This window comes from Nansenia antarctica (genome assembly GCF_963989245.1).
Source record: "Nansenia antarctica genome assembly, chromosome: 1".
Classification (NCBI taxonomy): Eukaryota; Metazoa; Chordata; class Actinopteri; order Argentiniformes; family Microstomatidae; genus Nansenia; species Nansenia antarctica.
Window position 1 is genome coordinate 37,416,776 of NC_137674.1, and position 21,596 is coordinate 37,438,371.

Genomic DNA, 21,596 nt, shown 5'->3' on the forward strand with positions numbered 1-21,596 from the left:
ACTTTGACTATTCAGAAACTCCTCACCCAATCCCTCCACACCCTCTCCCCACTCCTCTGCTTGTAAAATACTGTAATATAACTCCTGCTTCTAGTACTACTAGCCTACTCTTTGCATGCGCTACAGAGAAAAGAGAAAAACTAAACAATCAATCAAGTAAAAGCAGCATACCAGTTCCCATAATGCATTAACTATCCTGTGATTGTAATCTGAAAGGGATTTCTTTCATGCTCGATGTATTATTTGTTGGAATGTATACTTTGTTTCATTTGTCCCTTCCTCTCCATAATTGCCATCCCCCCCTTCAATCTATCTTCCCACAGGACTTACTGCAGCTATCTCATTTTCAGCACTCAAAGCTCATACCCAAGGATTACAGTGGGTTTCCAAAAAAAAGGATAATGATGATTGGCTTGATATCACGTGACACAAGCATAGTATAGTTATCATCCGCAGAAGGAAATGCTTGAAGTATTTGCATTATATAACCATTACACAATTGTGAAAGCTCTGCTGTAATGCCACCACAAGTATGCTGAGAGATGGACATCTTATGTGAAGTCGGTGGATTTGGCCTTGCACGTGGTGCATTTCTCGGGTATCCGCTTATAATGTCTCACAGAGCAGCTATGACTCGTCCTAAGGCAGACAGTGTTCAGTCAGTCAGTCGCCTTAATGTCCCCTCTCTTCCCTGTGTGTAAAGGGATGACTGAACCGTGTCTGTGTTGGAGATCATTCCACTGTCCACCCTGCTGTCAGGTGTCTGTCTCCGTCCTGGACAGGCGTGAGGCCTGCCATGCCTGAACCCTAACAAGCTGCAGATTGTGTCCGTTTGGATCTCAAGCATGAATTTTGTCGTTTGGATCTCGGATTAGATAGCCTTGATTTGATGGGTCGTTTGGAACAGCTTTGGTATTTTATTGGCCCGACCAAATTGTCCATTGATTGGACAGAATGTGTGACTTCATTCTTGGTAGCCATTTACCATTTGAGCTGGGTTTGAAATCAGAACAGAGGTCGGAAGTGTTCCGGGTTTAATTCTGGAGTGTATGATAAGGGTATGTTTCTACATCAGAGGATGCTTGCGGATTTCCATATATCACAACAATCAGTATTGAGCTTCTTTTTAAATCCTATACTTGGTACTTCAGGCCAACTAGCATCAAATGTCTTTGGTCAAAACTTTTAATAATATATACCTGTAAAAAGTTTAAAGTATTTATTTAAAAGACCATCTTGATAAATCATAACTTATTTCGCTAACATGCTTCAATGAAAGGGAGGGGTTAAGAGACTAAACCGTGCTGCTGATTTTTAGAAAAGATAATCAATCCCTTCTACTTATATTGTCTTTATTATCATTGCACACAGTGGTATCGTATACTTTTCTGAAGAGATGATGATTTGTCACTCATTGTGTGGCCTGGTGATTGTAAACGTGTCCTAACATGCCTGTATCTATGATCATGGCCACAGATACTGTGTTGGGACTCAGTCTCTAGAGCCTACCGATCAAATACATGTACATACAAAATTCACTGTAAAGGTTAGGGTTATGTTCTAATGTGACACTTCTCCAACACACGTCTTCGCCCTCAGTGTCTGTACATTGGTTGATGAGGTGTTTTTGGACCAGTGTCCACAATCTGACAAGTGACCTGGTCAGGTTTAAAAAGAAAAACATGATTGATGCCCTTATGACTTACATTTTAGAGATTTCTTTAATGGTTCATGTTTTAGTCATGTGTTGCAATGTAACGGTTTTGAAATGTAAATGTACAGTCACAAGGAAAGAATGTAACAAGAGGAGGTTCTACATTGTACATAACTGTAATTATTTATGTTTATTTTATCATTTGTACCATACCAATGCCTTGTACAGTGTTTTTTTTTCTGTTCGTTTAAAATTATTTTGTATTTTATTTTTATAAACTGGTTATAAATAAAATACTCATTCAGCATGCAGAAAAAATAATCCAGTTTGTTCATTTCTTCAGTATACCACAGCCCAGAGCTCAAGGTTTTGTACGGTAATGATCTCATGAAGAATTCCTTATGAAGGAATCATTCATATACCGGTAATAGTGCACACCATTCACATATCACATTTGTCAGTGGATAGGTCGGCATTAAATGTATGTCATGGTGCACGGTGTATCTTTCATTCATGTGACTGTAATTTATACAACTACATAACAAGTAGCGTCCTTGCTTGTTGCGTTATGGACACTGATCTATTTCTATCGCGCGCCTGTATGCGGTGCAGTACGGTAGCTGACATCTGCCCGCCTGCTCCTAGGCTGACCCGCCCCCGTGTCTCTGTCACCCAGCAGCGCTCGCTCAGAGCAGAATGGCGGCTCTTTTGGAATCGCTGCTTCAGAAGAAAGTGGAGACGAGCAAGGCCGTGCGATGGCTTAAAGATGTCACGGTACGTGAGGAACAGAACAAAACCCAGACGCTCACAAGAAATAATGTCTGGTTGCTCTCGTGTGGCAGAGACTGCGAAATGTCATTGCATACATCGGATGTAAACAAAACTTTTCTAGCACGGCTGTGCTGCTGCCATTTTCAATACGCAAACTTCTAGCTGGCTACAGCTAGTTAGCCTGCTGTCTATTTCGCCTCCACTACTAGCCAGCTGGTATTAGGATGTTCGGGAGGCTACCCGATAATGACAACGATGTATTAGTGCGGGAAATATAATAAATACTGTACCGCTATTCTGTCGTTGAATGTTGTCAGGAAACTGGCTAGCAAGCCATGCAAGTCGCTGTCAACAACATTTGCATGCCATCTCACCATTCAGAGCTTTCCTTTCAATGACCACTTCATGTCACATTGAAAAATGACGGTGAATGAAAATGACCCAAAGATATCACTGAAATGTTGGCCAGCTGACTCACTTGATGGCTTGCTTGCGTGTGCGTCCTTTCATCATACATTTGTCTTTATATTTGTTAAAACAGGACAATGACAGCTTGGCATTGAACGACCCTCTGGTGAAAGTCCAAAGACAGGAGTTTGTGCCTTTCCTGCTGAACTTCCTGCGGGAGCAGAGCAGCCACGCCCTGACCCATGGCCCTGCCACCCCCGCCAAGACCCCCAGCCGTCCCAGGCCCGTGCAGGGTCAGAATTTCTCCAGCGAGCGTAGGGGCTGCAGGTCTTCAGGACCTGGCACTGGTCCTAGGAGTGCCAGTCGGGTCCAACTGTTCTCCCCTGCCCCGTCCCTCTCCCCAAATATGGGCGGAGCGGAGTGGGATGCTGTCCCTTCCGGGTCCCACTGTTCGAGCGGGTTCAGTGCCCTCAGCAGCCCTTCCTTCAGCTCTTCCACATGGAGCCCGGCCTCCAGACCCATGCCCTCAGATCGCCGCTCCTCCCAGCGGGCCAGCCTTGGGGACTTCATCGTGTCCCCTTCTGAGACCCAGCCCAGCCCCAGCCAACAGTACCGGGGGCGCGGCAGGAAGAGTGGGGGGATGGGGATGGGGATGGGGATGGGATCACAGGGGCGGCAGTCAGGGGGCCGTGGGTTCCAGAATGAGGAGGTGGGACGATGGGAGAGTGGGGGGAGGAGAGGCAGGGGAGGAGGAGGATGCAATAAGATGAGTGACCCTGTTTCACCACCAACTCTGGTCCAACTCAACTTCAACAATCTGGAGGACTTTCCACCTGTAGGGACATCAGAAGCCTCAACCCCGTGAGTCCACTGCCCTCACCTTTTATTGCATTTTTATTTTTGGATAAACTGTCGATTGGACTGCATCAGGTTATCAAAACACACACACAATATCATACAATTTCTATATGACAAAAGGAATAATGTAATGTAATAATGTAGTAATTGATAGATTAGGTCTGCCCCAGTATTGATACTGTTAGATTTGATACTATGATTCTGTAACATTTTCTGATCTTCCCTCTCTTCCCGCCAGACTGACAAAACCGTCTCGGAGGATCAACCCAACACCAGTCAGTGCGGAGCGCCCTCACTCCAGACCTAAGAGCTGCTTCACCTCCACCCCTTTCAGCAAGCCCCCCAGTCCCCCTCCGGTCCCGGAGGCTGTTGGGGTATTTGAAGGGCTGACTGTGGGCAGCCCTGTTAGTCTGCAGGAGGAGAGGGAGCTACTCAAGAGGGAGAAGTAAGTGTAGGAGGGGATAATATTTGAGTGCTAAGTGGGTTGAGGGTGCTAGGTCGACCACTGCACTATAATGACATTGCCCCTTATATATAAATCAGTACCAGGCATACTACCTTCAGTGTTTCCCACTAAATACTGTACCTAGACTGTGGTGGGCCGCCATAGTCCAATTTGTCCTGCCATAGTCTCATAATGAACCGAAAACGCAAGTGACGTGATTTTTACATCTGAGCAACGCGATCTTTGGGATTCGCACTGCAACTACAGTAGGGCCATACGATCTATTAATCGGCATGCAATTTACCGTTAGCACCCCCCCCCCCCCAAACAAACGACTTTAGAGGGTCCCACCATCGTCTCACAAAACCTTGTGGGAAACACTGATCTTCTCTGTTTCTAGCTCTATCAATCTCTATCATGCATTTTTATGATTTTTTATTTATTTATTTTTTTAACACCTTTTTCCCTGCACTGCTTTCTTAGGTTTAAGCGTGCCCAGCTGACTTGCTCCCCACTGCCAGCCTCTTCGGATCCCTGCACACCCACTAAATTAGGGTTCAGGCCAGGCCCCAAGGTGACCCCAGACACCCAGGCGTCATGTCCCGAACCCTCCAAAGTGACCTTGGCCTCGGAGCTGGACCTTCTGGCAGAGCTCTACTGTACCTGCATTTCTGGTAAATGACCAGTAGGGGGAGGGGCTAGAATGTGCTGTTTAGAGAAGGGAAGTTGTTAACTATCTCTGGTGATTATCCATCCATTGGTAGAACTAGAGATGACATTTTTTTTTTTTTTTTTTTTGAATTTGAAATTTCATATAATGATGGTTCTGATGTTTTGTTTGTTTGGTCTCTCACAGAAAACTTGGTGCCGAATGTGATCCTGGAGCTTTTCTTTGTGCTGCAGTTGTTGACGTCTAGAAACCCTCCCACCACTGACGAGGAGGAGGACCAAAGCCTGTGCTTGGTGAGGACAGGTGAGAGATCCAGCTTCTTTCACACCACAGTCTGTATGGAATTAAGTAGGAATACACCAATACAATACAATACAGTGTTTCCTCCAGGATTTTTCACATTAGTGGCGGAGCGGCTATCTGTCGCGCGCGCTGCGCTCAAAACAAAGACGAAGTTTCACCAAAAACTACAGGGTGGCAACAATTATAATTTCTTAAATAGCGGTTAAGTAATTAAAGCCGAGCAGGTGATTTTATATACTAGAAGGTTGTAGTGACCGCTCGTTAGCGAGCAAAGTATTCATAATTCACGGCGTTCCAGCCTTGTATAAAGCACTGTTATATGTTTATGTTTACTACATCACCCATGCTGCTTAGCGGGTGATATGACGTGATATAAGTGGGACGGAGATTAATGAATGTTGTTGTTGTCAGTACATGCAGAGAGTGAGAATAAAGCGCACATGATTGTTTTTCTACCGGCAAAACGACTAGATCGTCCTGTTATTGCCGTCACTCCTACAAGGTGATCAAATACCAATATATCCTACAGCTGCAGCGGAACGTGCGGAACGCGCATTACACACACACACACATTCGGACCAATCACAAAACTGTTTTGAAAGCGCGTCGCCTCGCTATCTGATTCAGTCTCGATTGCAGTGCGAACACAAACGACGAGGTTAATTGCAACATTGTAACATATTGTAAATAACTACGCCCTAAATCGTAACGAAATGTTGGTCTGGAAGCGGCCTGAATCTAGCTTCAATCTGCTTTTTTTCTGTTCTCCGGTCATAATAACTCGCTGCCTTTCTGTGCAGCCTGAATCAAAGTGGACTGTCTGAATCAATTAGTGGCGGAGGAAATTTTTCGTGGCGGCCCGCCACCAATAAATGTGTGGTGGCCTGGGAAAACCCTGGTGGCATTTTGACATTTTCATTTTTTAATATTTCCATAAATTAGAAGTTCTCAGCTATTCATAACTGGTTGAATGACCGAGATAGCCCTTTATTTTAAAAAGTTATGAGCATTTTAATGTATCATGTCAAAAAAAGTGAAAGGTGATTTCTCCCCCTTTCTCCTCCGGGTCGGGGGAGGAGCCTATGCAGATCGGCCGGTCTCGTTTGTCTGCTTGTGATGCGGTGTTAGTCTGCTCGCCTCGTCGGTATGCGAGGGACAGATCCAATTTTGTGTGTCTTCTAGTTAAGATGTTATTACTTTATGCTTATATTGTGAGCATCAGTAAACTGGCAATAACACAGGTGGAAGTATCGTCTCTCCTTTCGCTCATGTGTGCGTGCGTTGCTTAACTGAGAATGAGGAAATGAGGAAATGAGAATGACCTTGTTTCTCTAGCAAACTACCCACCACAAAAACATAAAAATAAGTACTTTCTCTTTTGTTTTCTTAAAATGTTTATTCACCATAATGTAGTATGGAGTTCAAAGTACTAGAATACCACATAATATCAAAATCGCCAAAATCGCGATTTCCATCTATTTTTGCTCTTTGCCACGAACGAACGCCAGCGACATCCGACGGGTTTTCCCAGGCCACCACACAAATGCTTATAGAGGAAACACTGCAATACTTGTTCTTGTCAGCAAGTACAAGTACTTACATTTGAGTACTTGCCGATACCGAGTACTTAATAATACCATTATAGTTCTAACATTGACTTTGAAAACACGTTTTATTTTTTAATCAGCTGTTCCCCTGTAAGTTTGTTTACAAGCATGTATCACTAACACTCACCCAAGTACAAGGCATGAAGGCAGACGATATAGTGAATAGAAAACAAGCTGAATAAGTATTTAGTGATCCTAAATACTGTTTCACCACACCCTGTCACATATACATAATGTAGCAGAGCATAGTTTGCAGTCTGCTCTTCTTGTGTCACCATCATCACTTATCCTAAAATATCTCACAACTGCTGACATTGCTCCTCCTCTGCCTACTGCTACGAGAGGTTACGTTACGTTGCCGTAAAGGGGTATCGGGAGTGGATGTACCGGTAGTAGTTTTACGAGTACGAATACTGAGCACAGTATCGGGTATGAATACTATCAGGCGCAGTGCATCCCTAAAATTAAGACAACCCAATGTAACATGATTCTCTTTATCCCCTAAGGGAGTTCAGTTAAAGTCATGCTAGTCCAGGGGTGGCCAACCCGCGGGGCTCTTTGCCTGTCTCTGTGCGGCTCTTTAATCCATTCATTAAAAGTGCGTGGCTCGCTCTCTGTGTCTCAATAGGCGTCGTTTTGGTATGGCAATTCATGGCACTCGCCATACCTGGCTTAACATTTAAAAAAATCTGAAACACGTTTAGTCATTTTGGTGATTTTATCCACTACACACAACGGTAACTCAAAACCTCCCGGCTCCATCTCACCCCACTAGCCAAGCGCTGTAGTGGAGCACAGGGTTGCCAGACGGGATTGACAATTACAAGCCCAACCAGTCTAAACGCTGCCGAATCCACCCGTCCAGAGTGACCAAAAGTAGGCCTATCTGGCAACACTGGAGCGGGACTTCGGTTCCTCAATAAACAAGCCATGAGTAACGTTCATGTTAAAACCTTGTCCACGATTCTCGTTCATTCAGGTGTGTTAAACAAACGGTATAAATGCCATTTACATACTGTTGGTTCAAATGTAAGTTCATGTCATGTTTTGTCAGTACAAACATGTTCTAATGTTATTTTAGTGAGTTCGCTAGTTAGCGAACATTAAAGATTACAAGAGCTTGTTTACGTATGTCAAGAATGTCTCTATTCTCAATAATTTCAGTAATAATTGTACCAAATTGGGGCCAGTAACACTGACTTGTGTGTGAGTAAGTTATATGTGTGTTCAAGCATGTTTTTGATATTATCAATCGTCTCACTTTTACTAGGTGAGCTGGTAAAACAAATATGCCAGGGGAAAAAAGGAAAATGGACATAAAGACCTCTTTTGGTCAAAGGGCAGCAGAGACAAGTACAGGGACACAGGTGAGGTCTAAACAGGTGACAGGTAACAGGTAATCTAGCGTTTTAACAGTGCAGTTCGTTTAGAGTTGAGCTAAGTCTGTTATGTTTTGTTTCTAAGGAGATTGAACCAGTCTGCCTGCTAGGAAAGATGTAGGCTACTACCTGCATACTGTAGTTGTCTCCTTTATTCATTACCTTAATGTCACATAAGTAAATTGTATAGAAACAACTCACCAAAATTGACTATTGCACAACTGTTTTGAAAAAAAAAGTCCACACCCCCCCACTCAGACCTTGCCATACCTTGGCTTTTGCTGAAATTACACCACTGGTCTCATAGCCTATTGGAAATGTATTGCGTGTGTGTGAATGAGCGCTTTTGTGAGCCCGCATGTATGATGTGGCTCTTTCTGGTACCCCAACAATGTTTTGTGGCTCTTAGTCTCCGACTGGTTGGCCACCCCTGTGCTAGTCGATGTCCTGTCCTGATATCTTTCCCTGTTTTTTTGGCAGATGTCCTGGAAAGAGGTTACCTCAGAAAGGTGCACAACTGTGTGTATTTCGCTGTGAGGGTGCTGGAGCATCAGTTTGAGTGAGTAATGTTGTTGTGTTGTAATTTTGTTTCCCCCACCCAAAACCCTCTCTGAGACCTAGTGGGGATAAGCGGATTCCTTCTATCTTTTCTGTTTCCATGTCAGATTGGTAGCTCACATGGACAAGTGCACCCTGCGTCTCCTAGCAGAGAATGAGAGGGTGGCCTGTTTCTCTCCAGCTCTAAGGGACCGCCTTACCCAAGCCCAGGATACCAGCACAGCCAAGGTACTAATGATTACTGATGGTCCGACACTAACATAACAACACCATTCCCCTCATGTATTAAATGAACAATCTGGGATTGGTACATCCATTTTAGGACTTTAAATTAATGATATGGTCACCTTGCATCCATAAATATATATTGCACATAACTAGTGTTGTTCCGATACCAATACTAGTATCGGCATGGCCACCGATACGCACAAAAATGCTGGTATCGGTATCGGCGAGTACTTTACAAAAACGTAAAAAAAAAAAAAACTTAAGTTTTACAACAACTTTACGAGTTTTACAAAGGTTTTGAGCAGTGCCAGACTAAGTGTTAGCAATAATTTTACATCGAGGTGAGTATGTGGCTGACCTCGATGTGTATGCGGCTCACCTCGAACATGTTTTTTTGTTTTGTTTTTTCAAACGCCGTGGTATCGGATCGGTACTCGGTATCGGCAAGTACTGCACGGTCAGGTATCGGTATCGGGATCAAAAAATGGTATCGGAACAACACTACACATAACCACTTGAAGGGTTATGTGCAATATATATTTATACCAAATGATGCCATGTCCAGGTGGAAACTGCTGCCAATGTCACTCAATGTTTGTTGCTGTCCTGTTGTTTACTTTGTCTACTGTATGTTGTATGTATCGTCTCTGTTGCACTTGAAGCATGAAAGTACCATGCCCAAGACAAATTTCCCCTCGGGGACAATAAAGTATAATCAATCAATCAATCAATCAATAGCTCTGTATATACCTTTGAGAGGGGTTACATTTCTCCAGCCCCTCCCTTAGCTGTTTATCAAAATAAGTGGAGGGGGTGGAGACTGCTTTGTTGTTGTTTGAATCCCAGATTGCCTCTTTAAGGCTTGGTTTGCTCTGGGTATATCAGACATTCCTTCTTGTCTTTCCAGCTCTCTCCCACAGTTCCCACCTTTATCCACTCTGTGCCGTTCCAGCCGGCCACCGACAACAGGTCCAACTTCAGCAGTGACAGGGCCTTCCACATCTTCAAGAAGCAGAGGTACACAGGGGCTCAGAGACTTTGTCACATCGCCTAGTTATGGCTTTGCTATGCCTACCAGTGAAAATGGCAAATCGCTCTCGCGATATCTCAGCTGTTTGACTACCGATTTGTATGCCATTCTTTCCTCATGTCTGCTCACCGTGACATGTCTACACATCCCGTGAATATTGTAACCATTTTTTGGTTTAACAGGTACTTAAAATAAATGAATATAAAAATGAAGAGATTTCTCTAGTTAGGTTTACAGACATTTCTACAGACGTTTCTAAGATACAGCTTTCGGGCACTATAGCAGGTATCAAAGCTGTGTGCTGGAAAACATGTTACATGTTAGTACATAGGTGAAGTTATGGTGGTGGTGCTCATTTTGAAATGTCTTTTGTGGCTTCCGACAAGCCATAACTTAACTTACCTATATTCGGGGAGACTGTAATCCTGACGGTGATCTGATTTATGCTCAGTATAAGCTAGGCCTATACCTGTATCTGCTGTCTTCCAGGGACATTTTCTATGAGGTGCTACGGGAGTGGGAGGACTTCCACAAGGAGCCTGGCTGGTACTTTGAGGGTGCGCTGGGTAGCAGAGTCAGGTAAGCCCAGTGTGTGTGCTACACTGCTAATACACTGTTGGTGCTGTTCAATGTGATAAATTCGGGGTAGTTCTGAGTCCCTTTGTGATAGTGGTGTTCAGTATGCTGTCATTGTGATTCCTCCTTCCAGAGGAATGATGAGTCAGCTGACCTCTGCTGCAAACCACTCGCATTTCGCCCGACTCTTCCTGAAACAGCTGGTGCAGGTATGATGTCAGGGCACACACACACACACACACACACACACACATAAATAAATAAATAAATAAATAATCATACCGCTATTTGTTTCCTGCTCCAGATGTGTAAGGGTCCTCGTGCGATAGGCTCACCCGGTGACGCCCCTGACGCTGACCTGCTGCTGGGCATGCTGGGAGCGGACAGCCTGGGGCGCCTGAAGCGTCTGGAGGAGCGTCTGATCCAGCCTCAGAACCTCACAGGCCCCTGTCCTCCGCCCGCCTTCCCTGGACACCAGGAGTTCTTCAGAGACTTCCTGCAGACAGCCAGCTGGTGAGAGAACACACATACAGTAACACATTATTACTAATCCTAATAACAATGCTTACTTTGCATTATAAAAGACTATTATATATCTTGACCTTGACTTTCATTGTTCTGAAATATGCGCTCAAGATGACCTGCATCTTCGCAACATACCGTGTCTTTGTAGTAGAGGTTTGATTTGTCGGTCTTTGGTTTCCGATGTAAGCAGTCTGTGATTTGACCTGGCGTCTGTGTTGCAGCTGTCAGCTGAACCAGCATTTGAAGGACATCTTGTGTCAGCAGCTCCTCCAGCTAGACGAGGTGTCAATACTGGGTCCTGCCATCTCCAGTGGAGAGGGGGAGGGGGAGGGGGAGGGAGACATGGAGCAGCAGGTAAACTCTGCTTATATCAGATGTCTGTGTGTATTGAGTATCTGCGGCTCCCTGGCGTAGACTTCTGTTTGCCCTTTCCTCCCCTTCTGTCTCATATTCTCTCTGTTTTCTGTTCTTTCTCTCTCTTCCTCTCTGTCAGGATGAGAAGCAGAGGTTTTCCTCTGTCCTCCTCTTAGCTCGTCTCCTAGCCAAGTTCCTGGGCTTCATCTCCTTTCTGCCCTACCAGACCTCTGATCGTCCATCAAGGGAGATTCAGGAAGCGGCCATCGCCATCCGCAGCAAGGTGTGTTGTTAGAAGGAATGAGACTTGAGTCTTGGTTGGAAAGTTAACTACCCACACACACAAAAATCGATTGGCAACACTGTCCTACACATACACACACACACACACACACACACACACACACACACACACACACACACACACACACACACACACACACACACAGTTAGGTTGCAGTGTTTCCCCTACCATTGCCTTGGGGGGGCAGGCCGCCCTCCCAACGGAACCCCCCTCCCCCCCAAGAAAGAGGAATTATTACTGACGGAGACACCAAACATCTGACAAGCAGGCTAAAATAATTCAGGCCAACCCGAATCTGGCGAGTGGCAAGCCCATAGGCTCGTTGGTAACGTTAGTCCGCCGTAGTCTTGCATAGCCAGACCTATCTCCACACTTCGCGCTGTGCCGCGCTGTGCCGCGCTGGAGAATAATACAAGATTTTGCGCAAGTGTGCGCGCGAGACGCGAGAGTTTTTGCCGGCTGTGATGTCTGCAGATTGAAAGTAAGCAAGTTGAAACGTTAGCAAATATAATTGCTGAGTGTTCTGACAGAGAAAGTTGGTTAACATTGGTCGTTATTAGGGGTGTAACGGATCACGGATAATCTGTGATCCGTACAGATCGCCCCCCACGGTTCGGCACGCATGTGTACCGCGGATCAATTGCAAAATGTAACCAAGTAATAATATTACTTAATATTCGTTAATATCCCTTGTAAATCACAATGTAGAGTTGCCATGAAAAGATAGACGCGAATGTTGCGTGCTTTGTTTTACTCTAAAGCGCAATGATAGGTTGATAATGGAGAAAAAAAATCCAGAACAACAAGGCTGCGTTCGTAAATTCGCTCTGGAATCTGATCAGCATTCATGGAACGCCTCTTGTCCAATCAAATTACTTGGTCCCTTTATGACGTCGGACCCAGTGTGCTCTCCGGCGCTCTCAGAGCAAATTTACGAACGCAGCCCAAGTATATCATGGCGAGTGCTGGCGACAGAGAAGAACTCGAAATGCCTCCCTCGTCATTTAAATCCCATGTATGGAAGCACTTTGGCTTCTCTGTCAATTATAACAATGACGGACAGTGTCATTGGAAGTGTGGTCGATAACAAAGTTACGGTGTTTAAGCGTTGTGCAACGAGAAAGTCGTACGAGCATGGCCACACATTTGCCGCGTCATCACCCTGGTGTGTTGACGGGAGGCACGAAAAAGGCAGCTTGACAACTTCTGATAATGTAGCCAATTTTTTCATACCATATTTAAAGTAAGGTTTCACTTTATTATTTAGTTAAAAGTGGCATAAACCTTGTTTATTTGTCTGCTTTAAAGAGCCCAGTGATTCACTGCTGCAACCAGGTGCCTCCCCCCTCTCTCCTACTGCATCATTTAAGTTGAATGTGTTTCTGTTTAATATGTAGCCTAATGTTTGAGTGTAGAATATGTTATGTATGTATACCTGGGTTTCCGTTAACCGGCAATTACCGGTCTTTGTCCGGTAACATTTGGTGAAGTCCGACAAATTGAAAAGTCGTCGGACATATTGTCCGGTGAAAATAATTCCCTTTGAATACAATTCGCTAAAGCTGGCTGGGTGCGTTCGTAAACACGCTCTGGAAATCCGATCAGCACTCGCGGAACGCCTCTCGTCCAATCGAACGACTCGGTCGCTCTGTGACATCGAAGCCAGCGTGCGCTCCGGCGCTCTCAGAGCGTGTTTACGAACGCACCCCTAGAAGTTTCCAGCCAGCTAGCTGAAGCTGCTACACACACCAGAGCCATGGCGACCGAACGGCAAGTTAAACAACATACTATAAAAGTGACATTGTTTTACTCATTACTCATACGTTTGTTGTCATTCGGCGGTGCTAATAGTCGCTTTCTTTTTTAATTTATTTTATTTATTTTATTTTAGCAGTTTCCCCGAAAGTTAAGTGTTTGTTTTTATATCACTATTTGCACTTCTGGTTAGATGCTAAACTGCATTTTGTTGTCTGGTACTTGTACTCTGCAATGACAATAAAGTTGAATCTCACCTAATCTAATCTAATCTAATCTAAAATAATCTAATATAATCCCATCACTATTACTCCCTATTTTCATCAGTGTTTCAATCCTTGAATCTGTGATGGAAATCAAGCAAAGCCACTTCAAGTCTCCCCACCACTGACAGCGCTGGGTGTGCCTTTCCTTACACTCTCGGTTATTCCCTGTGGATTTAAAAAACGGTGTTTTGGTTTCTATAATGTGGTCTATTCTCAGTGTTGACGAGCAGCTCAGGGGGCTTTGAGATGGCTAACAGCTAATTAAAGGAGTAATTCCACTCAAAAGGGTAGAAGTAAGCTGACTGTCTGTATGTCTGTCTGTCTGTCTGTCTGTCTGTCTGTCTATCTGTCTGTCTGTCTGTCTGTCTGTCTGTCTGTCTGTCTGTCTCTCTGTCAGTGTGCTGGACTACCTATGACTTCCATGGTACCTGGGAACGCGTTGTCGGAGAGAAACGCCCTCTGTACAAAGGACCTACTGACCAAAATCCCTGTTCCCCGTAGCCTACATGCTTGCACTGTTACTGTTCAATAAAATGTTATACATCTAGACATTGTGGTATTTCTTTATATACGTATCCCAGACTGCCTATCAATTGTTTCTCAATAAACAGTTATGTTCTTCCCATTGTCATACTCCCGAGCTAAACGAAATGCCTTCCCAACCAGCGAGACTTATAGAAATGACGTTGTTTTATTGATTTAAAAAAAAAAGGGTAAAACTGTAAAGAGAAAATAGAAAACTCACATTAATCCCAAACAATTTAACAAACTTCAGTTAACGTAATGTGGAGTCCGTTCATTGATCGATGCTGTCTGTTCAGTTCCCAGTGAGGCGCCCGTTCAGCGCTGGACCCGTTCAGCGCTGGATTTGACGCATGGCATAGCGCGCATGCGTCAAATCATGTTATATTATTATATATTATATAGCTCGCATCTAATCGTATCGGATGAGAAATAGACATTAAATGGCATATATAGGCCGCTACACAACAGTAATCACCGCGACAAACAGCTATATTAGATTTGGAGAAAAAAAATATATGATTTTGAAAAAAATTTTTTTATTATATTTTAATATGATGACCGGAATATATGACGTTTGTCCGGTAAATCGAATTCTTCCCGGACACGATGTCCGACGGCAAATTTTTCTAACGGAAACCCTGATGTATACATGTATGTATATATATACTGTATATATATATATATATATATATATATATATATATATACACACACATATATATACCAGTTTTGACATCTTGAATGTTGTTGGGTTTTACACAGTAAAAGTGGTGTTTTTACAGAATTAGAGGAAAAAGCTTTTTATTTTTATTTTTATGTTTTGTGTTGATCCGAAAAATGATCCGATCCGTGACTCAAAAACCGTGACACGATCCGATCCGTGAGTTAGGTGATCCGTTACACCCCTAGTCGTTATTATCGTGACTAGAAAGTGTCTGACTATAGTTCCATAGTGTAAATAGTGTCAAAGAACTAGCAAGCTAGCTAGCTCAGAGGTGATGAGATGAGCTAGTCTCCTTGCACACTTGCCAGCTAAAGAGCTAACTGGAGGCACTTTATTATTTTACTTAAAGTAGATATACTATATTTCTTATTCTGCTAGAGTTGGGCTTCATGGCAATACCATAATGGCATATTTACAGTACATGGACAGTTGATTGAAGCATTGGAAATGTCAGTTTTTTTATAGTTGGACATACACATTTCTTTCAGGTGAGAGAGTAAAGTCAAAATGACATTATCTGACTGGATTGCCCACAGCAATCCAATATTCAATTATAATTATGTTATAAATTGATATGGATCAATTTATGCCTCTTATTAGATTATAAATACTCTGGCTGTTTTGTTTACCTTTTGGTTGACAGCAAAAGGGAGAGAGGAGGATAGGGAGGGAGAGAAGGAGAGAGAGCAGGATGGTGTCGGCTCGGCACACCAGAGAGAGAGAGCAAGAACCAGGTGAGAAAGTGGACAGGTAGTCAAGACCACATAAGTAAGTAGCCTTGAGAACCGATGGTTCTGGAGCCTAATGGCCCATAGGGCAGGAGCCTATCTCCTGTTTCCGTAGCGTGAGGCGGCTTAATGTACAAGTACACCCCTGGACATGACGCTGGTATGAGGCAGGGTCTTACCCCCTAGGGGGGGGGGGGGTCCATGCCACGGTCCATGCCACCCCCCCAAGGCAGCAAACCTAGGGGAAACACTGATTGTAATCACCTTTTTAATCCCTGTGTGCTCTCCCTACCCGCCTCTAGAGTTCCCCGGTGCTGGATGTGTGTGCGGTGCTGCGTAGCTGTGTGCGGAGGCGGCGCACCATCCTGACCGTGCCCTGGCTGGTGGAGTTCCTCTCCATGCTGGACTTCACCGGCCCCTTCCTGCTCTGTTACAGGACGGCACTGGGCATGCTGCTGCTCCTCTACAGGTCAGCCTCTTCTCTGTCTCTCTCTCTCTTTCTCTCTTTCTCTCACTCTCCATTTCTCTCTCTCTATCACCATCTCCTTCCATTTCTTTCTTATTCTCTCTCTTTCTCTTCATTTCTCTCTCTCTCTGACTGTTGTTCTTAGCTGTGTGTGTGTGTGTGTGTGTGTGTGTGTGTGTGTGTGTGTGTGTGTGTGTGTGTGTGTGTGTGCGTGCGTGCCTGTGTGCCTGTGTGTGTGTGTGCCTGTGTGTCTGTGTCTGTCTGCCAGGCGGATGGTGCTGGGGCGAGGTGGAGAGGTGTGCTACCTGAACCAACTGCTCACGGTGACTGCGTTGGGATGGCTTTTCCAGGTGAGGAGTGAAGGGTGTTGCAGAGATGCAGTGAGGCTTTTCATGAAGAACCTTAGCTGGACTAGACTGATCTGTCTCTCTCCCTCTGTCTGTTCCTTTCAGATCCCAGTGATTCCGGATGACCTTTTCTTCAGTAGTGATTTCGTGGAGGGTGCTGAGCTCGAGGAGAGCCACTCTAATGCTCAGGGTCTTGTAAGTGAACTTTCATGTGGTTCGTGTCATCAATGGAAATGTACCACCATGTATTCCGTCCTCCATCCAAAAACATACACAACCACAAATAGGGGTGCAACCTGGGGGGTGTTTGTTTTCAGGCAAAATAAATTGTCACCAGTTTGCACCCCTGCACAAAGCTTCCCTCAAATGACCTACAGTTGATTTTCCTGATGCAGATTTTTTTTTCATGTTTTTGTTAGGACTCTTTCCCCCTGGTGGACCAACAGCTTCTCTACACCTGTTGTCCATACCTAGGTGAGTGGAAGTGGTTGCCCCTGAGGATCCATCGAGTCTAGCTACTTTTGTTCTTTCAGCTTTTTCTTGATGTTGTGTTTTATATTCTTCCTCGCCAGGTGAGTTCCGTAAGCTCTTGGCTGCCTTTGTGGCTGGGAGCACTGCCAAGAGTGGAGGTCTCATCCGTAAAATCACCCCTACGTCCGCCGAGCCGAGGGGAACGCCCACCACTACCAGATCTCAACAGAAGCTACAGGTAGAGTCCCGCTGAGAGTGGTTCGAGTGGGGTAGGTCAGAACGAAGGGATGTCTATGGAGCCACAGTAACCTAGCTGTGTTTCTGTCTGTACAGGTGGACCTGGAGCAAGCCTTCTTTCACAACCAGCCCCCGTCGCTGCGCCGCACGGTGGAGTTTGTAGCCGAGAGAGTGGGCTCCAACTGTGTCAAACACATGAAGTCAGTTCCATAGCTGTGTGTGTGTGTGTGTGTGTGTGTGTGTGTGTGTGTGTGTGTGTGTGTGTGTGTGTGTGTGAGAGAGAGTGTGAGTGTGACAGTATATTCTACAAGTGATCCGATTGTATCCATGTAACTGACAGTGTGTTTGTGTGTGATGCAGAGCCACGCTGGTGTGTGAGCTGGTGCAGGGAGGAGAGAGGATGCTGAGGGAGGGGCTCGGCCCACCGGGAGCCAGTGCTCCTAAACTGTATGATTCCATCTGTGCCCAGCTGTGTGACGGGGGCATGCAGGCTCTGGAGAGGGGTACCAGGTAAAAACACTCTCTTCGTGTGTGTGTGTGTGTGTGTGTGTGTGTGCGCGCGTGCGTGCGTGCAAGTGTGTGTTTGATCGATCATATCCTCTCCTTGAATCTCCTCCAGGTTTTGCAGTGAGAAGAGTCCAGAGGCCCTAAGAGTTTTACTACCTGAGGAGACCTCCCCTGCTGTAAGCCTCTCACTTCTTTCATTCTTCCACCACCCTGACTGATAATAAATGATCTGTCTAAGAGCTGATTAGCTTTGCCCAGGGTTCACACAAGGTGCTTGAAGTGCTTGAAATGTGACGCTCAGAAATGTCAGTACTGGAATACCTTGATAATCACACTGTATTTCTTTTTTTTTTTGGGGGGGGGGTTTCATCTGTAACATGTTTCATCTGTAACACACAGTTTCTCCTCTCCACAGGTCCTCACCACGTCTGAGAACATCACCAAGCGCCTGGCCACAGAGAAAGCCTGCAGTTGGCTCTCCTCCAACATCACAGGTATTGGCCATATAAGGCAGCAGTTTATGACTCTCATCCCAAAGTGTTTAAAGTGTGGTACTTATCTGACTGGATGTGTGTCTCTTGCTCTCCCAGCCCTAATCAAGCGAGAATGGAAGACCACGTATGACCGTGTGATGAAGACTCAGCCCAGCCCACTGCCTTCAGAGTCAGGTGAAGTGGACGGGGTTGGGGTGGTCGCCCAGGAACAGCCCACCACTTCCAAAGGGAAAAGGGGGGTAGAGGCCGTGACCTCATGCCCTCCAGACTGCCCCCACAACGCCCCACTACCCTCCGCCGTCCTGGTGGAGATAAAGGTATGTTAATAAGTGTAGAATCAAATTATTAGATACTGTCAATTAAAGAATGACATAGTATGCGAGCTCTGGTGATTGTTATCCTGCTATTGATGAGGTAAAGAAGGATGCTTGTGTTGTATAGGAGGTGCTGAGTGTAGCCGTGGGACCCAGGTCTGAGGAGGAGCGGCTGACTGGTCAACAGCTGAGAGCTCTGGTGGACAGAGTGGGAGACACTCTCTGCTGCAGGAAGGTACGGGGCAGAAGGCACTATTGTCACCTGGGCCTGATTACAGTATACACCCCAAACACCAACACACTCACAATCACACAGGTACACACACACATTACAGATTCACAATGATTTATGAAGATTTATTGATGAATCGCTTTGTACCAACAGAAGTAACATTGACAATGTCTGCTTGATCTGAAGAAAAAAATATGAATTTGTATCATGTGTTTTTTTAATACTCTCTTCCCTCCTATCCACCATTTCGCAGTTTTTGACCCCAGTGCCTGACCAGATGCTACAGCGCTGCACCGTCCTGCTAGCCTGCAAACTAGGTGGGGGAACCAGAGCTGGGAGTGCTTAGAAATGGAGAGAACCCAGGTCCTGGGGTTGTTACAACACCTCTCTCTAGGGGGTTCATACTGCATTGTCACTGTTATTGATGTGTGTCTGTGTGCAGTGTCTGGGGAGCTGCCCATGGTGTCCTCCCAGGAGGGCAGTGGGACCACATCTTCTGGTTCTGGGTCTGACTCACTGGTTCGAGCCCTGCTGGATCAGCTGGTGGTCCTGTGGGGGAGGGACTGTTGCTCTTCAGCACCCCTCCACCTGCTCTTCACTGAGATCTCTCTCACCGCCATCCTGAGTGCCAACCAAACAGAGGTGGGGCGTCACTGTGGGGCCTAACTGAGCTTTGCCGCTGGACACTGTATATTGTGTTTGTATAGTCGTCTTTTATCATTTGATCACCATTGTGTGTATTAGTGTATTGCTTCATTGTGCAGGTGATTGGTGGATTACACAACTTATCCAATCAGAGGAAATTCTATGGGTATGTCTAAGTTAATCTCTTTGACCCATTAGTTTCTTTTGGTTTGACAGTGGGATGACTTCCTGTTCCTGGTCAGACGGATGGTAGAGAAGGGGCTGCTGGGAGAGGAGGAGGTGGTGTCTCATTGGAGGAAACTGTCAAAGTTGCCCTGGCCAACGGTAATGGTCTCACTAGAATAGAAAGGCTGTAAATCTAACCATAGTAGCTTAAGGTTTAACACAAGCATCACAATACAACCTGAAAATACTACAAGTACAGTTTGAACAAATAGAAAATAGAAAATCTGTTTGACTGAATATACCCTTAAGAGTATTTGATATTAATGACTCTCTCTCCCTATGTCTGTTTTAGGAGTTTATTGAGAGGATTCAGCAGCAGTCTGGCACCTCCTCCATTCCTCTGCCTGAGTTGCCAGGAAACATGCTGCAGGTCTCACAACAGCCAGTAGAGGGCACCAACTGATCTGACAAACACTTAATGATAATGAGCTTCATCTGACAGCCAACACTATCCAAGGAGTTAAAGCCAGGCTGTAATTCCTTGTATTATCAGAATTTTTAGTCAAAAGATATCCTTGTTTGATTAATTGATCTGATTGTCAATCACATTGATTGATTGTCAGTGTGGCTGAACCCTACTCTGGCCAGGCTGTATGTATGCCCTTCTGTCACGATTCAGATAAAGCACTGTGAAAGTGTTTTGTTCTGTCCCTGTGATATGGAAGCCATCGTTCAAGACTGTCCTTTCGTAAAGGTGCAAATGTGAACCAGGAAGTTCTGCTTCTCTGGACTGGTAGTACTACAGGGCTGGCCATGGATTTATTTTGCTGCCGGGCCTAGGTTTGCATACTCACAAAGGGAAGGGCGTGCATAGCCTAAGAGGGACCAACATTGTTATAAAAAAAATATTTAAAAAAGTTGACAGAAAAACAGAATTCTTCACACTACAGTCCTGTCTGCAGTGATGTGTGGTTGTTGTCACCACAGCGCTGGGTACTTGCCATGCCCTACTGTATGTTTTTAGTCCGATGATTTCACACAGTGAGCAACACAATGCCTTTGACCGTCACTAGTGATGATGTGTTATTCATGGGTGCTTTTCAGTGCATTTGTGATGTTTTAGTTCATGTTGGACTTGGTTCTTGGACTTTAGTTCATGATTTTTTGCTGCTATTAAAATTGTGCATTTTCTTATGCTGTCACATATTGAAATGTAATAAAGATATATCCTTTGGAAAACAATCTGTTTGTTTTGTATACACTATGTCAGCAATATGCTCCACTACAGTCATAGTAAGCGCTGTGTATTTCAAATGATTATTAGCTGCAGAAATATTCGGTCTTCACGTTCCTTTCTTGCATTTCAACTAAGTACTATATCAGAGTGATCTAAAAGCTCTAGTGATAAGTTATACATCGGTAATATACCCCATGTCAGCGCAAGCATCTTCGGCGCTCCGCCTCGCTCCAGCCACTCCAGGAAGTTCAGTCAACAGAAGCGTGAGCGGCCGTCTGGAAGGAGCGGGCTCAGTCGGACGAGATGGCTTGAATGACGGGTGTGGAAGACACATTTTCCCGTTTCATCGGGTGGATGTAAGAACTTCTGAGCATTGGTTTGCGTATTATGGATAGCTCCTGAAATGTCCTAATTGTCTATAATCTTTCGAACAATCTTCCGCAAGTAAGACAAGGAATTATGGCTAACGTGAAAGTTGCGATTCGAGTTCGTCCACTCAACGCAAGGTAAGCTTTTATAGCCTCCGTCAAAATGAATCATTTATTATTTTCCATTCGGAAGTGCATTTTTATGCTGTGAAGATAGACATCTCTCTGTCTATTAATTTGCTCAGGCATTGCAATTTTCTCAACTGTTGTTCAGTGTTGCCATGCATGGGAATTGATTTGGGCGGCTGGGCAGCAGCTTTAACAAGGCGAGTTCAACTTGCACAGTGCCAAGACTGATGCCAGCCTCATTTTATAGCATTGCAAAGTAGGCTATGTCCAACAGACATCCAATGCTGTTTGCAGGTTATCTGCTGTATTCCTCTTG

At 44.9% G+C, this 21,596-nt stretch overlaps 1 protein-coding gene across 1 annotated transcript; it reads left to right on the plus strand.

The window, feature by feature from the left end:
• The first annotated feature begins 2,344 nt into the window (after positions 1–2,344).
• On the plus strand, positions 2,345–20,691 carry cdan1 (codanin 1). The gene is made up of 28 exons (XM_080535027.1): positions 2,345–2,428; positions 2,967–3,694; positions 3,930–4,136; positions 4,620–4,810; positions 4,993–5,109; positions 8,576–8,654; positions 8,761–8,881; positions 9,789–9,898; positions 10,401–10,490; positions 10,621–10,696; positions 10,792–11,000; positions 11,234–11,366; positions 11,506–11,649; positions 15,971–16,137; positions 16,403–16,484; positions 16,587–16,676; positions 16,901–16,955; positions 17,054–17,190; positions 17,286–17,389; positions 17,550–17,699; positions 17,809–17,872; positions 18,112–18,190; positions 18,287–18,507; positions 18,632–18,739; positions 18,990–19,053; positions 19,179–19,378; positions 19,598–19,705; positions 19,899–20,691. Exons 1-28 carry the CDS (start codon positions 2,351–2,353, stop codon positions 20,007–20,009), a joined length of 4,023 nt encoding a protein of 1,340 aa, XP_080391153.1. The 5' UTR covers positions 2,345–2,350; the 3' UTR covers positions 20,010–20,691.
• The last annotated feature ends 905 nt before the right edge of the window (positions 20,692–21,596 follow it).